The sequence below is a fragment of the Lynx rufus genome, unplaced genomic scaffold (assembly GCF_022079265.1).
Source record: "Lynx rufus isolate CCGP_SWC_20201006 ecotype Redwood Valley unplaced genomic scaffold, mLynRuf1.p SCAF_14, whole genome shotgun sequence".
Lineage (NCBI taxonomy): Eukaryota > Metazoa > Chordata > Mammalia > Carnivora > Felidae > Lynx > Lynx rufus.
Window position 1 is genome coordinate 2,690,216 of NW_025814828.1, and position 14,134 is coordinate 2,704,349.

General features: G+C 40.5%; 1 protein-coding gene across 2 annotated transcripts; it reads left to right on the forward strand.

Moving 5' to 3' along the window:
- Window positions 1–382: 382 nt before the first annotated feature.
- LOC124509330 (odorant-binding protein-like) lies at window positions 383–10,235 on the forward strand. 2 transcript variants are annotated; one of them, XM_047075864.1, is made up of 8 exons: window positions 383–720; window positions 1,228–1,364; window positions 4,755–4,825; window positions 7,145–7,243; window positions 7,433–7,543; window positions 8,408–8,509; window positions 9,017–9,105; window positions 9,988–10,235. In XM_047075864.1, exons 1-7 carry the CDS (start codon window positions 391–393, stop codon window positions 9,055–9,057), a joined length of 891 nt encoding a protein of 296 aa, XP_046931820.1. In that variant the 5' UTR covers window positions 383–390; the 3' UTR covers window positions 9,058–9,105; window positions 9,988–10,235. The 2 variants fall into 2 exon arrangements, with proteins under 2 accessions (XP_046931820.1, XP_046931821.1); XM_047075865.1 differs by having other exon boundaries at window positions 9,017–9,062.
- Window positions 10,236–14,134: the final 3,899 nt, after the last annotated feature.

Consider the following 14,134-nt stretch of genomic DNA (forward strand, 5'->3'; position numbering starts at 1 on the left):
GAGAAAGGGAAGGACAGGTTTATTCCCCGCACTCCCCTCTCCCAGAATGAGTGAATGAGTCTCAGTGTGACATCAGATATGCAGGCTTGATCCAAACGACCCTGTAGGCAGGCCTACCTTCTGAATGTCCTTTGGAGGGGTTTATGGAAGGGGTTAATGGAACGTCCTTTGGAGGGGTTTATGACCCAGGTCTGAAAGACCTTTGGGATACATTGCTGCCAACAGGATGTTTATTTTCAGCGTTGCACAATGGTCTCTTGTGAAAAAATGACAAGTAGATAAACATTGCCACATTCACAGATGTTTACTATATAAAGAGGTCAAGATTCTCACCAGCAGGTAATTGATTCTGAGCTTCCTCCAGAGGAGAAACCAAGAGGTGCTAGAAAGATGAAGATTCTACTCTTACTTCTTGGAGTCGTTCTGGTTTGTGGCGGCCGCCTACCTCTACCGGACGGGCGCCTACCTCTACCGGACAGCCTCCTACCTCTACCGGACGGGCGCCTACCTCTACCGGACAGCCGCCTGCCTCTACCGGACGGCCGCCTACCTCTACCGGACGGCCGCCAACCTCTACCGGATGCCCGCCTACCTCTACCAGACGGCCGCCTACCTCTACCGGACGGCCACCTACCTCTACCGGACGGTCGCCTACCTTTACCGGAAGGCCGCCTACCTTTACCGGACAGCCACCCACCTTTACAAGACAACCTTACACAGGTACCAGAAAAAGGCTGACCTGACATGGACGTCTTCATGTGTGTGCCTCTGTGTTTGTGTGTGTGTGTGTGTGTGTGTGTGTGTGTGTGTCTTTTGGGGAGTTTTCTATGTATATCCAAATTTATGTGCGTCTAAGCCTAGCCATGCACCTGGAAACTCGGAATCCCTCTGTTCACCAACTCCTTACACATTTCTTTTGTACATGTCTGCTCTGGTCTATTAACTGGCTGCTTCCCCCGTACTTGTAAAAGAGAAGGTTCATCAGGCAAAGAGCTGTTGGGTTTGAGCTCCTGCATTTGGTAAGAACGAGTGTGCTATTTCAGGACTATGTGAGTTTTTAGTTCTGCTGCAGACTTGGGTTTCTCAGTATTTTATAAATCGTGCTTTTGTTCCTTAAAGTTAGATAGCTCGCTGCTGATGTAAAAGAGGAGGGAAACCCATGCTGGATGATGTCGGAGGCCATCAAAAGAACTGGACCAACATTTCTGATGGAAACTTTGCTTTTAGCTTTCAGGAGAATGGAACACGCTTTTGGTCGCAGCCACCAACGTTGACAAGATAAGCAACGGCCCATTCCACGGTTATATGCGCAAAGTTGATGTGGACATAACAAATGGCACAGTCGTCTTCAATTTTTCTGTCATGTAAGAATAGCACAGAATGAAAAGGCCTGATCTGATGGCCCTGAGAGGGCATCTGAGTTGCATGTTTGCAGTGAAATACCCCGGTGATGTTGAAAAGTGAGGCTCTGAGTTCTTAAGAAATTCAGTACACCCTTCTTGCTTTAATGAGATGATTCTCAGGGACCTCCTGTGACCATAGGGTGCCCGACACTGGCCTCAATCATTCTCTACCCTGAAGAACTCCCAAGTAGCAATGTTTAATCATCATTAAATTCACCAAAGCCTTTGCTGCTTCAAATATTATTTACAAAATCCTCACTTTCCTGCAGGCATTTTATTAAGAACTCAAGAGTAACAGACGATGAAGACACTTTTTACTTCCATTGTTCAAACCAGAGCCAGATACAGATCTATAAAGTAATAATATCATGCATGAAATTCTTTACTAAGAGTAAACATGCGGTGGAAAGAGGGCACCAGAAAATGACAATGATCGCATAGCTGAACTGTATTGCTAAATTGAAAACACCAGCAATCACACATGCTGATGAATTCACCTGGAAATAACAATGATTTCCACACCAACATTTGACTTCCAGTAAACGACTCCTAGGATAACGAAATGAAGCAGGAGCTATCACTGAAATCAAAGGAATATAGGGCATCTGAAAGCATCAAATCATGCAAACAGATCCTGGCCTGTAAGATTCAAACATCTATTTACATTGCAGGTGGGAAGTATAATGCTAATTTCTATCTTTCTGAGTTCAGATGGAGCTGCTCGGGGGAACTGATGATAGCTTATGATAGTTCAAAAAGTTCTCAGTATAAAGAAATGAGAAAACTTGCAAGGGGTGGTGACAGGGGATTATAAGAAACCGAATGAAGTCTGTTTCTGAAGACCTAATTTCTAAAGCTATAGGTAGAATGCAGGAATCTTTCAGTCTCCACTGCTCACACACACATAAACACAGGCACATACTTTGAAGAATGAGAAATAAAAAGAGACTGACATGAAGGAAAAGAAAGGGTTATGTTTGGAGAGAGTGGTTTATAAATATATAAATATAATTGTGTATTAAATTATATAACATGTTATATAATATGAAATCTTATACAATTATAATATGGAAAATATATAATAATAATATATGTATATGCCTGCAATATAGTGAGTATTCCATAAATAACACTCAAAGGCTCTACGAAGTCAGTAATGGATAAAACTGCAGTATATTATATACAATAATTGTATAACATTGCATATATACATACATTATATGTAATATATGTGTAACGTTATATAATTATGTAATTATGTACATAGATGTAACAGATATGTAATGTAATACAATATATAATTAATAATATAATTGTATATAAAATATATAGTTGGTCATATGTTATATGCAATAATCATATAACATTGCATATATACATACATTATATGTAATATACATGTAACCTTATATAATTGTGTGATTATATAGATACATATATGTAATAGATATATAATGTTATATAATTATATAATTGATTATATAACTATATAAAATATATAGTTGATTATATGTTATATACAATAATTATATGACATTGCATATATACATACACCGTAGGTAATATACATGTAACGTTATATAATTATGTAATTATATACATACATATATGTAAAAGCTATGCAATGTTATATAATTGTATAATTGATTGTATATAAAATATATAGTTGGTTATATGTTCTATATAATATATAATCGATTATACACATATTATCAAGTTACACACACATCCTATTTCAATAGATACACCTGTCAGTTTTCATTAACTTTTTAAAGAGTACCCTAGGGTCTTTTTCTCTCATTTTTCAAATTTCTGTGTCCGTCTGTGTTTAGTAGACTTTCCCTTTGGACGCCCACCCTGCAATCAGGTTCACTGAAACGCAAGGGACGTGTAGTGGTAGGTATCCATGTGAAGGCATAGTTCAGTGAACTTGGACCTATGTGTACATCTATTGCACCCTCAAGATGCATACATTTCCATCACCCCAGGTAGCATAGGCAACACCTGACATGCCGTGCTTTCCTTCCCTCTTCTAGAACTTCACACGCATTAAACTTCACACGCTGCAATTAAACACGATGCATCTCATTCTGCTGTCTTCACTCTGCATAAGGTTTGGAACGTATATCCACGTGTCTCCGTATGCAAACAGTCACTCGCATCACTGCCAATCAAAGTTCCTCGTGTATGTACCAATATGTACGTTTCCCACTTCCTGGGTAACGTTTCCACTTTGTGGTTGTCTTGAACACCTTGGATACGAACTGCTCTGCACTAATGTCTGTGCCGACACATATTTATTTGCAACTCCTCTCCGGTAGCCCACAACTGCTGCATCATGGCACACGAGCATATTTAACCACAGAAAGGGTCAAGCTGTTTTCTAAGTGACGGTGCCTTTTGCATTCTTGCCAGTAACGTATCAGATATTTAGCGGCAGCACATTCTTCCTAAACCTCGGTATTGACATCTTTTGATTTTAGGCAGTCCTGTGAATGTGAGGCACCAGCCCACTGTGGTTTTAACCTGCATGTCTCTGATGAGTCATCGACCTGAGCACGGTTTCCTACACTGTCACTCTTGCATGACGGGTCTGTTCAACCATTTGCCCCATGTTAGTTGGTTTACTTCCTCTTTTACGATTTCTGCCGTATTCATTCTTCCTGTTTTTCCAAATATGCATTTTTTATCATATACACACACAGGAATACACAAACTCTCTCGTTATATATGTGACACGTATATAATTGTTTGTAATACACATGTAGTTTCCATCCAGCACATACATGCATCATGTGTATTTATGCATTTGCTTGTGTGTGTATGTATGTTTGTGCGTGTGCACACATATGTGACTTGATGTCTAATTTTCTGAGTAGTGTTTTAATACAAGTTTATGGTTCTGATTAATTAAGCCCATCATTTTTCCCCCTTTTCTGGGGGGTGCTTTTGTCTATTATATTATGTAAGAAATCTTTGCCCACGTTGTGAGAACCGCCAAAGACCGTCTTGACGGCTCTTCTCTTTTTCCAGAAAATCTTTAAGGCAAGGGAATGTTCTTTTTGCCTTCTTTTCTAACAATTCAGATTTCTTCATGTTTAATTGCCTTTAAATATGACTTGTTTTATAGTCACTCTTTAGAACTACCTGATTCCATGTGTAGACAAAGACATTTTTGGCAGGTGACCTTTGATGGTGGAAAAAGTATTTCTTCTCTTTCAAATGGCATGTTGTTTACAGGCACTGAAATGATGCCTCATTCAGATTCTTGTGCGATTGAGACAAAGAGAATGTTAATTGTGGTTCAAAGTTTGTTTTCATCGACTCACTTGAAGACATTTTGTTTTTAAGGATGAACGGACTGTGCACAGAAAAGTCTGCCGTGGGAACCATTGGGCGTGACAAGTTTATCAATATTGGTTGTAAGTACAAGTATTTTACTGAGATATTAAGGTCAAAATCTTAGTCTCCACTTCTTTCTGGAACTCTTGTCTGCCTGAATTCTAGTTCAACTAATCATTGGAAATGTGACCAGGCACACTCCCCTAAATTATCTATCCAAGCACTTTATTTTGTCGTGCACAGTTAAGTCATAGGACATTGGTGGCCCCTTCCAATTTTGAGTATTGTTAAATCATTGATAAGTGCTCAGGATGTTTATTTCATAAAGTTCTTGAGTATATGAGAATGTTTCAAGATAATTTAAATGGCCTTAGGAACTAAATATCATAGGTCTATCCTCACTTTACATATCAATCTCATTTTGCTTTAAGAGAATACTTTTTTAAACATCATCTTAAAACATCTTACTGCATTCCATTCTTGGGAGATTAACCTACAATCCAAGGAAATCGGAGTGATTTTAATACCAGGCACATTTGTTCATAACCTCACCTTCTGTTAAAAGCAATGGGGATGTCGGCTAACACTTAGATTCTAAACTCTTCTTAATTACCCTAAACAACACTCCAAATTTTAAATGGCCTAATGTCTAAATATCTGATTAAAATTGTGATGTGTAAGTCTGTGGTTACACCCCTCATCTAAGATAAGAAACAGCACAACGGCTTTGCAAAAAGTAAAATATATATGCAAACAAAGTGAATTATATGCCTGGCATTCGACCCTATGCATATTCCTCAGTAACTTATGTTCCCAGTAGATTTTTTAAGTTATGTTTTCACTCTTCTTAGATTTACATTATTTTTTCCTTTGCCTGAGCCATCAACGTCCTCTATCATCTTTTCTTGAATTTTCTCCCTTTTGGTAACCCCTCCTAACTTAGATTTGGACAACTTGAGAAGGGAGAATGAGCTGCACTTACTGTAATAGCTCTTTTGGAGCTAGGAATTGTAACCTACCCAGCTCTGTTCTGGAGAAAGTGAGGTGTCACACTGACAAGCAGAATACCAGCAGTGGTCCTGAAACCACCCCGGAGGCTCAGAAGACAGATTTAACTTCATTGCTTCCATAACCTGCACTACCTCTATAAACCTATTTAGTGAGATTTTCTGCAAAGCCCTTCATTTAAAAAAATTTTTTTAATGTTTATTTATCTTTGAGAGAGAGAGAGAGAGAGAGCCGAGCACAAGCAGGGGAGGGACACAGAGAGAGGGAGACACAAAATTCGAATCAGGCTGCAGGCTCTGAGCTGTCAACACAGAGCCCGATGTAGGGCTTGAACTCATGAGCCGTGAGATCATGACCTGAGTGGAAGTTAGATGCTCAACTGACTGAGCCATCCAAGCGAAGCCCTTCTTTATAACATTATCATTAAAACATTTGGTTACTAAGAATCTGAAGAGATGTATAAACTGTTATTTAAATTGTTCCAACGTAACCCAAGACTCATGGACTTAAGAGCAAGCCTGTGCAAGATTTAGGTCCATGCCACTCTGACTCTGAAGTTGTGTCAACTGCCACTTGGTCTCTGGCTGGGGCTGACGAAGGCTATTTGAATGGGAAACACAAAGTGGCATAGTTTCAAATAAAATCCTGATGAGTGGTTCCATTAAGGCATTATGTACGTTGAGAGCAGAAGAGAGAACGGATATTAGAAGGTATGGTGATGACGCTAAGTTGGTCAATGCTTATTCTTTTTCTTGTACACGTGCCGGGGTGGATGGGCAGAGCCAGAGTGGAAGGTGCCCCTGCAGGCGGGATCTGAACGTGTGTATCCTCACAAGTATAACCGTATTAATAAAAATGCACATGTTCATGGCAGCCAGAAATTTGTTGGGTAATACACCTAGATTAAGGGGGCAGACGCAAATGACTCAGAAGATCGCCCAATGTAGGATAGGCACTCAGCACACAGTCATGCAGGGTTTTAAAGGGCAACTGAATTTTGGTCTTAAAGAGAAATCATCTCCAATGCTGGGATAAGGCAAACAGAAAGAGATTTTAAACTTGTATTGATAATATGCCATATAACAACAAGTCGTGTTGCTCAAAAAACGTTGGCTCCCCTGGAACACGTTTCAGAAAACACTTTAGTAAGACTGGAAGGGGTGAAATGTTTAATATCGGAAGAATGGGGCAATAAGGAAAAGTTCCTTATAGGCCTTGTCTCCATGTCATAAGCAATGCTAACATTCGCTGCATCGTCAGAGGGACCAATATGAGAATGGTGTTACTAATATGCTAATTAGGCCACGGTAGAGCCAATCTCCAATACATTCACTAAGGCAAGGCTACAGTTTATATACATTTTACATATATATTTTTTGTCTCACTCACAGATACGAGTCAAAATATTTTCAGTCTTTTCTCTATAGTCTCAAATATCGGAAACAACGTGAACACCAAAAGAAACACCACAAAAGCGTTTGTATTGCTTGGTACGTATATCTTCCTGACGATGGTCATGGCTGCGTAATATTTCCACTCTTGTCTGCCTGAATTCTAGTTCAACCAATCATTGGAAATGTGTCCAGGCACATGCCTCTAAATTATCCCCAATCTCCAATATTCACTAAGGCCACGCTACAGTTTATATACATTTTACATATATATTTTTTGTCTCACAGATACGAATGGAAATACTTTCCATATTGGTTATGACAGCCTCGGTTCTCTCATAATACGTACGGCCAACGTGGACAGAGCAGGACACACCACACAAATGTTTGCGTTGCTTGGTACGTATATCATCCTGACGATCGTATTGGGCAGGTAATATTTCCACCGTCAGCATTCTCAGTGAGAATATCAGTACAGGTTGGAGGTACCAGATCATAAGACATTTAAGAATAATTCCCATTTGTGCAAAAAAAAAAACAGTTTGATTAGAAATTATTTGCTAACAAGTCAACTCATTTCAAGCCACGGCTATCTTCGGGTTGACCCCAATTCCTTCATTTTATGACAATTTTTCAAATAGACTCTTCAGCCTCAGAGCAGAAACTTAAAAACAACAAAAAACCTTCATCCTGTTTAATCCTTTCAATGCACTATTGTGAACATCAACGATTTCCACCCACAGGGGCTTGAGAGGGGTGCTTCAGCTCTGAGATACTAGGTTTCAAGTTGGAAAAAGGCATTTGCAAACTCTGGTTTTCATAAAAAAGCAAGCTGTCTCCCATTACTGTGTGACAGGGCTATGGTTGGGAAGGTGAGAACCGTGCTTGTGGTTTGCGCTTTGCCCTCTGCAGACTTTCTTGGGCCCAGAACCAGGGGTGCATGTCAGAGCCAGAGTCTGAGGTGTAGGCAGAGATGAGGTAGGCTGGATATTCTTGATGGATTAGGCCCCCAATTCATGGATTTCCTGCTGTTTTCCTGGAGTCCCGCTGCTGATGTTGGGCAGTGCATGGGATACACAGGGGAAAAGCAGTGAACGGCTCCTACCCACTTAGGTCAGGCAGCTGACACTGGGACAAAGTCAGTGGCAACTGTTGGAGACTGAGTTAAAGACTTGCTTTCCCCATTCATTCTCCTCATTCTGCATTCAGAAATTCTTAGGGGTTCTAATGGGCAATTTCTGCTTTATGCACGGTGATTTTCAGGCAAAAGACTTCATCCTGATGACAACGACTTTGCAAAGTTCAGGGAGTTGATGAGAGGAAACAATATTCCTGAAGAAAATCTTATAGATATGAGCAAAACTGGTAATGTGATATATATATATATATATATATATATATATATATATATATATATATATATATTTTTTTTTTTTTTTTTTCCTGAACATATCTCTTACCTGATCTGTAAATATGCTATCTGGAAAAAAAAAACTGATTCATTTTACATTTTCCCTTCCATGAATTATCTTTGATAAAATCCATTATTTAAAAGAAGAAATCCTGGGGTGCCTGGGTGGCGCAGTCGGTTAAGCGTCCAACTTCAGCCAGGTCACGATCTCGCGGTCCGTGAGTTCGAGCCCCGCGTCGGGCTCTGGGTTGATGGCTCAGAGCCTGGAGCCTGTTTCCGATTCTGTGTCTCCCTCTCTCTCTGCCCCTCCCCCGTTCATGCTCTGTCTCTCTCTGTCGCAAAAATAAATAAACGTTGAAAAAAAAAATAAAATAAAATAAAAGAAGAAATCCTTACAAATATTGGGAAATGGCCATGATGGGTTGCTCCTTTATTCACCTTTCGTATTCGTCTTTCCCCAGGAAAGTGTCCTAGAAATGAGAGGGGCACCAACCCGTCCTGAACACTGTAAGTAAGAATGACGTGTTATCAGTGCCGCTATGTCAACTCGGTAATTATGTCACTAGAGACGTTTTTTATGTTACATGAGGTTACTTTTTTTACCCCGAGACTGCAAACCAGTTGAGGTGACTAACGCTAAAAAGCAGTTTGGGGATAAAGCATTATTTCACAAGAATCATGCCAGTGACAGCCAGCCAGGTGACATGCTTGCTTCCAGCCAGAGAAGCAGGAAAGCCAGACGCTGGTGGCGATGACAGGAAAAATGATGAGTTTTCCAGTCAGTTCTGACTTGAGGGTTGTCCGAATGCGTCACCACTCCATGTGCACTATTCCCGCTCATCCCGTGTTTAATTTTGCATAATTGCAACAGCCACCTCAGAGGCCCTGCTACCACGCCAATGACACAACCGTTCAACGTGTATTTTCTGGCAGAACGTGATTTCCTTAAAGTGTGATTGTTAAACCTTTAAAGTAATACGAGCCTCAAATTACGATTGTGCTCTAGGCTAACACATGCCATTTGTCACTGTTGTTGGGAAGAAAGGGGCGAAAGAAAGGTCAAACAGAAATATTAGCTTTCATGCTGAATCTAATGTCCTGAGGCCAGAGACCTTTTGCAATCAGAAGACCAGAGTGTAACTCCATCAAAGATCCTGTAAAATCATGTTTGATGCGCCATCCCCATGAACATTCATTCTGAAATCATGAAAGTGTTGGAAGGGATCCTGATTATGAAAAGTCCCATCACACACACATCCCTGAAAAAATTCCAGTGGGTCCCCCCCATATCGTGGGGATGGAGAGTATGATGTTCCCTGTGGGTTTGGTGCACTGGGTCAACTAAACGTCCCCCGAACCCTTGATGTTGTACTTCCTGAGGCTCATACAGTCCACTCAACTCAACCTCCTCTCCTGTTTTATGCACCTGTAGCTGCATCACTGAGAACCAGGAACACGGTCTTCCCCATGGAATCAGGATCAACAGCATGAAGAGTATGTTCCTTCTTTCTGCCTCACATCATTTTCTCTATTCATAAACATGTTCGCCTTTCCCATCTCGTCTCTGTCCATCACCATTCAGGTCCTGTTTGGTGTTACAGGACTTCTCTGTCCATCACCATTCAGGTCCTGTTTGGTGTGACAGGATTTCTGAATGATTAAATAAATTGATTACACATGTATCCTGTACCTGTGTGTCTGTGCACATATGCGTGCATCCTAAACCTGTGTGTTTAATTTTAAAAACACATAAATATCCACTTTACATACAACTACCCAGGAAAGCATGGCTATGATAGGATCAACATCCCATCAGAGACCATTCAAATTAGGCTTAAATAGAAAAGCCACAGAGGTGTCTACATGAGAGGGAGAAAAAGGTCTAAACCATCAGCGGAAGGGACGATGGGTATTTTTACTATAATGGTCAAGAAAAAACGTCCCAAGGAAGCATCTTATCTACCACAAGGAAAGAAGCGTGCACACCTCACTGAGAGTTATACACAGACAGTCTACAATGCCTTGAGTCATAATTGAGGGGAACTGCCTACCATCACAGCACCATTACCCATGAAACTGAGGAGAAGGACTGCTATTTCCTTACAGTAGGATCACAGTCATTACAGATGGGGCATCACAGTCATCCAAGATGGGGCAGCAGCTGAGGCATGGTCAACCCAGAGGGTCATGGTGTCAGTGTAGCGCTTGGACAAACCATCACATGGTGAGCTCAGTTGGGAAGCTGTTAACACAGTACGCAAGATCTAGAGCGTGCCATTCCATTAAGTTTCAAACAGCAGTAGACACGGGAACTTCTAGGGAATGGCCATTCCCATTGTAACAGGCAGAGCACATGTATCAGCTAGCCATGATACACAGGTGTTCACCATCTAAGAGATCAGCACTCAGGATGCACCACTTACTCCAAAGGCTGTGCCAAAGTTCAGAGATCCAGTCCACACCTCAGGAAAATAAAATGAGCTTTAACCAGTATTTAATAGAATAAATACTGAGACAAACATAGCCTCCAACTGGGCTACAGTTTGCAAATGTCAAAGGCGTCAGTAATGAACATTATTATGGCTTTGGTTGGAAGCAACAAACATGTCAAGGGCGATGTCTGAATTATCCTTCTTGAATAAAAGAGTGTATGCGTCTGGTGTTCTGACTCCAGTCATCGGAGTATGTCTGGAAATGCTGGACACTGAAGTCGCTGAATAGAGCCTGAATCTCTTAAGGCATGTTGAAAGGTGAACCCTGGCATAAAGGAGTCCAAAAAATTGTGAAATAGGACACACTCACACACACACACACACACACACACACACACACACACACGTATGACTGTGTGTGTGCATGTACATACTATACACACTCATACGTACTGTGTTATAAAAATTACAGAAAACTTGCAAGAGTAAAAGACAGAATCTGCATTTTTTTGGTGCCCGGTTTATTTCTCTCTTTCATAAACGTGTGTGTGGGAGCAACGGTAATAAGTAATGGGGAGTGGTCACCACAAACCCAAAGAAATGAACAATAATAAAAAACTATCAACAAAGTTATGCCAAACATTGTAACACTTTTGATGAAGGGATACATTTCTTGAAAGATACGTTACCAAAGTTGACACAAGATGAAAAAGAAAATTTCTATAGTCCTTTAGCTACTCAAGAAACCGAATCTGCCATCATCAAATTTTCCATTAAAAAGCTGCTGGTCCAGAAGTTTTCAGCAGTAAACCCTTTCAACCATGCAAAGAACAGAGATCACTCAGGCAAAGTGTTCAGAAAGAGATGATGAATCGGTATGCCCTATTACTTTTATGAGGTCAGCATAACATAAATGTCTATAGATACATGGACATATGAGTTCATATTAAAGTATTTCCCATCCGTACTTGTAACGTAATGCCCCCTGGCCAGCAATGGATACTCTCAAGAGATGGGTACAAATTCTACGTTACACATCTGCATGAATTTTCATTAACACACAAACATATTAATATATTGGAGTGCAGTCTTTGTTTTATGCATACATACCAAGAGAAAATATAGAGTATCATACTTCTGGTTTCTTTTCACTTACTAACAGTCTTAGAGAGTATCCAAATGTTGATGCCCAGAGATGTAATTTATTACTTCTAATTTCTTATATTTTCCATTTTGAATGTGTCATAGCCACCAGAGTTTTGAATCCAGGTTTACATGTTTCAACATTACAAACAACAAACCAGTGAACAGTGAATTCTTACACGTATCAATAATTTACAATTTTCTGTAAGTGGAAATGCCTTACTGAAGTGAGTGCACATTGAGAATTTTGATATACACAATCAAATTAACCTCCAAAACACTTTAGCATTTTCTATTGTCAGGTCCCAGCATGTTCTTCCCACAGATAAACATGTAACTTACTCTTCCAACTACTGGCAGAGCTTTGCTCAAAACGCTTCCCGAGGGAACCAGTGTCTCCTTCTGAAACAGGGCCCCAGCACACTCCATGTGCCTACCTGGGCTTTATTTTTCATCCTAGAACTTAGGAACAGGCGGTATATTTGGCAATTACTGCTTAGCTCGTTTGTGTTCTGTGCCCTTCCTTTCACGGGAGGATAACTCACTGGATCGTGACCAGAGTCTGTCTGATTCCTGCTGAATTTTTATGGTTGGGCTGTGATTGGCACATCACATACACTCATCAATATTTGCTGAACGCGCTCAAACAATAGGTAGGAGGAATCTTACAGAAGACACATTCTTCATAACGCAAAGTGGGATAAAAGTTCACAGTATATTGCACTACACTATATTTTCCAGTATGTTGCTGTAAGACAAAAAAAAAAAAAAAAAAGAATCATTCAACAAATAACAGAACTCTTGTTCTCTCACTGGGTCCATACAACTTGAGAAGAACTACTTTGTGATTCAGTGTTGCTGACATTTGCTTTTGCTTCAAATATAGCGAGAGCTAATACTCGCCATAACAGAGGCAGGGGGGAGGGTAGATAAAAGCAATTCCTATCTAGCTGACATGAAACATTTTGATAGAAAACTATGTCTAGAACCTGACTGATTGAAAATGTCATCACAGGAGTAAAGTGTCCATCAGTTAGTAAGACACACACAATGAAATGAAAACAAAGAACAAACAGAATCCAACTGAAAACCATCCATATACAAATGTAAAACAAAGGTAAACAGTAGAAGGAGACAATGGGGACCTTTCTGGAAGCTGCCCTCTCTGAAATTTGTGGGATATCATTCTAGTCCCACCCATATCTATTTGTGTACTTAAAAGTTTCCATAAGTTTCCAGAAGGATTAGGAAGGTCATGGAATTTGCCAGATTTCTTAGAAGTTTATTTAAGTAATTTCTGTACCCAAGGTGGGGCTCAAACTCACAACCCCAAGGTCAAGAGTTACATGCCCTTCCAACTGAGCCACCTAGGTGCCCCAAGATTTTTCTCCTACAGCTCTTTTCCTGTCCACATGGATGAGTTTGAGGGATTCTCAATGGCAACATGGACTTAAGGGGTGCTCCCAGGGGTGAGAGTTTCTAGTGAGGAAAATCTGAGATAAGGTATAGATGTCATTTCTCTCACTCACACTTACTGCTTATCTGGTCTTGGCCTGGGCTTTTTTCCTCTTCAGAATGTTTCCAAACAGCATGACTTTTAATAGGAAAAGGGTGATGCTTTCCAGAGTCAGACTGATGAAGCACCCTAGGGAGATAGGCTAAAGTGTACTACCTGGGTAATTATTGCCTAGAGGCGTTGCTGTTCTCTATTAAACTGGTTCTAGGTGGGGGCTTCCCTATGTGTTTCTCGCTTCTTCATCTATCCCCATGTGTCTTACGGAACACAGCAGGACTACCTTTCCCTATCTCTGTGTGTCACACACTGGGGCATGTTGTGTGATTCCTACTTCCTTCTACATGCACAACCTTGTGGTGAGAACAAAAACAGAGAGGAAGAGAAGCTATAGATGGGATCAAAAAGATCAACAGTGTAGGGATCTGCAGGCTATGACAGGGATTGAGGCTCTATTCTGTGGAAGAGGAATGTGTTAATACATATGAACC

Excerpts from the sequence above, each read along its gene's own strand:
- LOC124509330 (XM_047075864.1), top strand. The coding sequence starts at position 391 with ATGAAGATTCTACTCTTACTTCTTGGAGTCGTTCTGGTTTGTGGCGGC. Across the intron at positions 4,826-7,144 it reads CAAGTTTATCAATATTGGTT|ATACGAGTCAAAATATTTTC; the intron begins GTAAGTACAAGT and ends TCTCACTCACAG. Across the intron at positions 7,244-7,432 it reads AAAAGCGTTTGTATTGCTTG|ATACGAATGGAAATACTTTC; the intron begins GTACGTATATCT and ends TTTGTCTCACAG.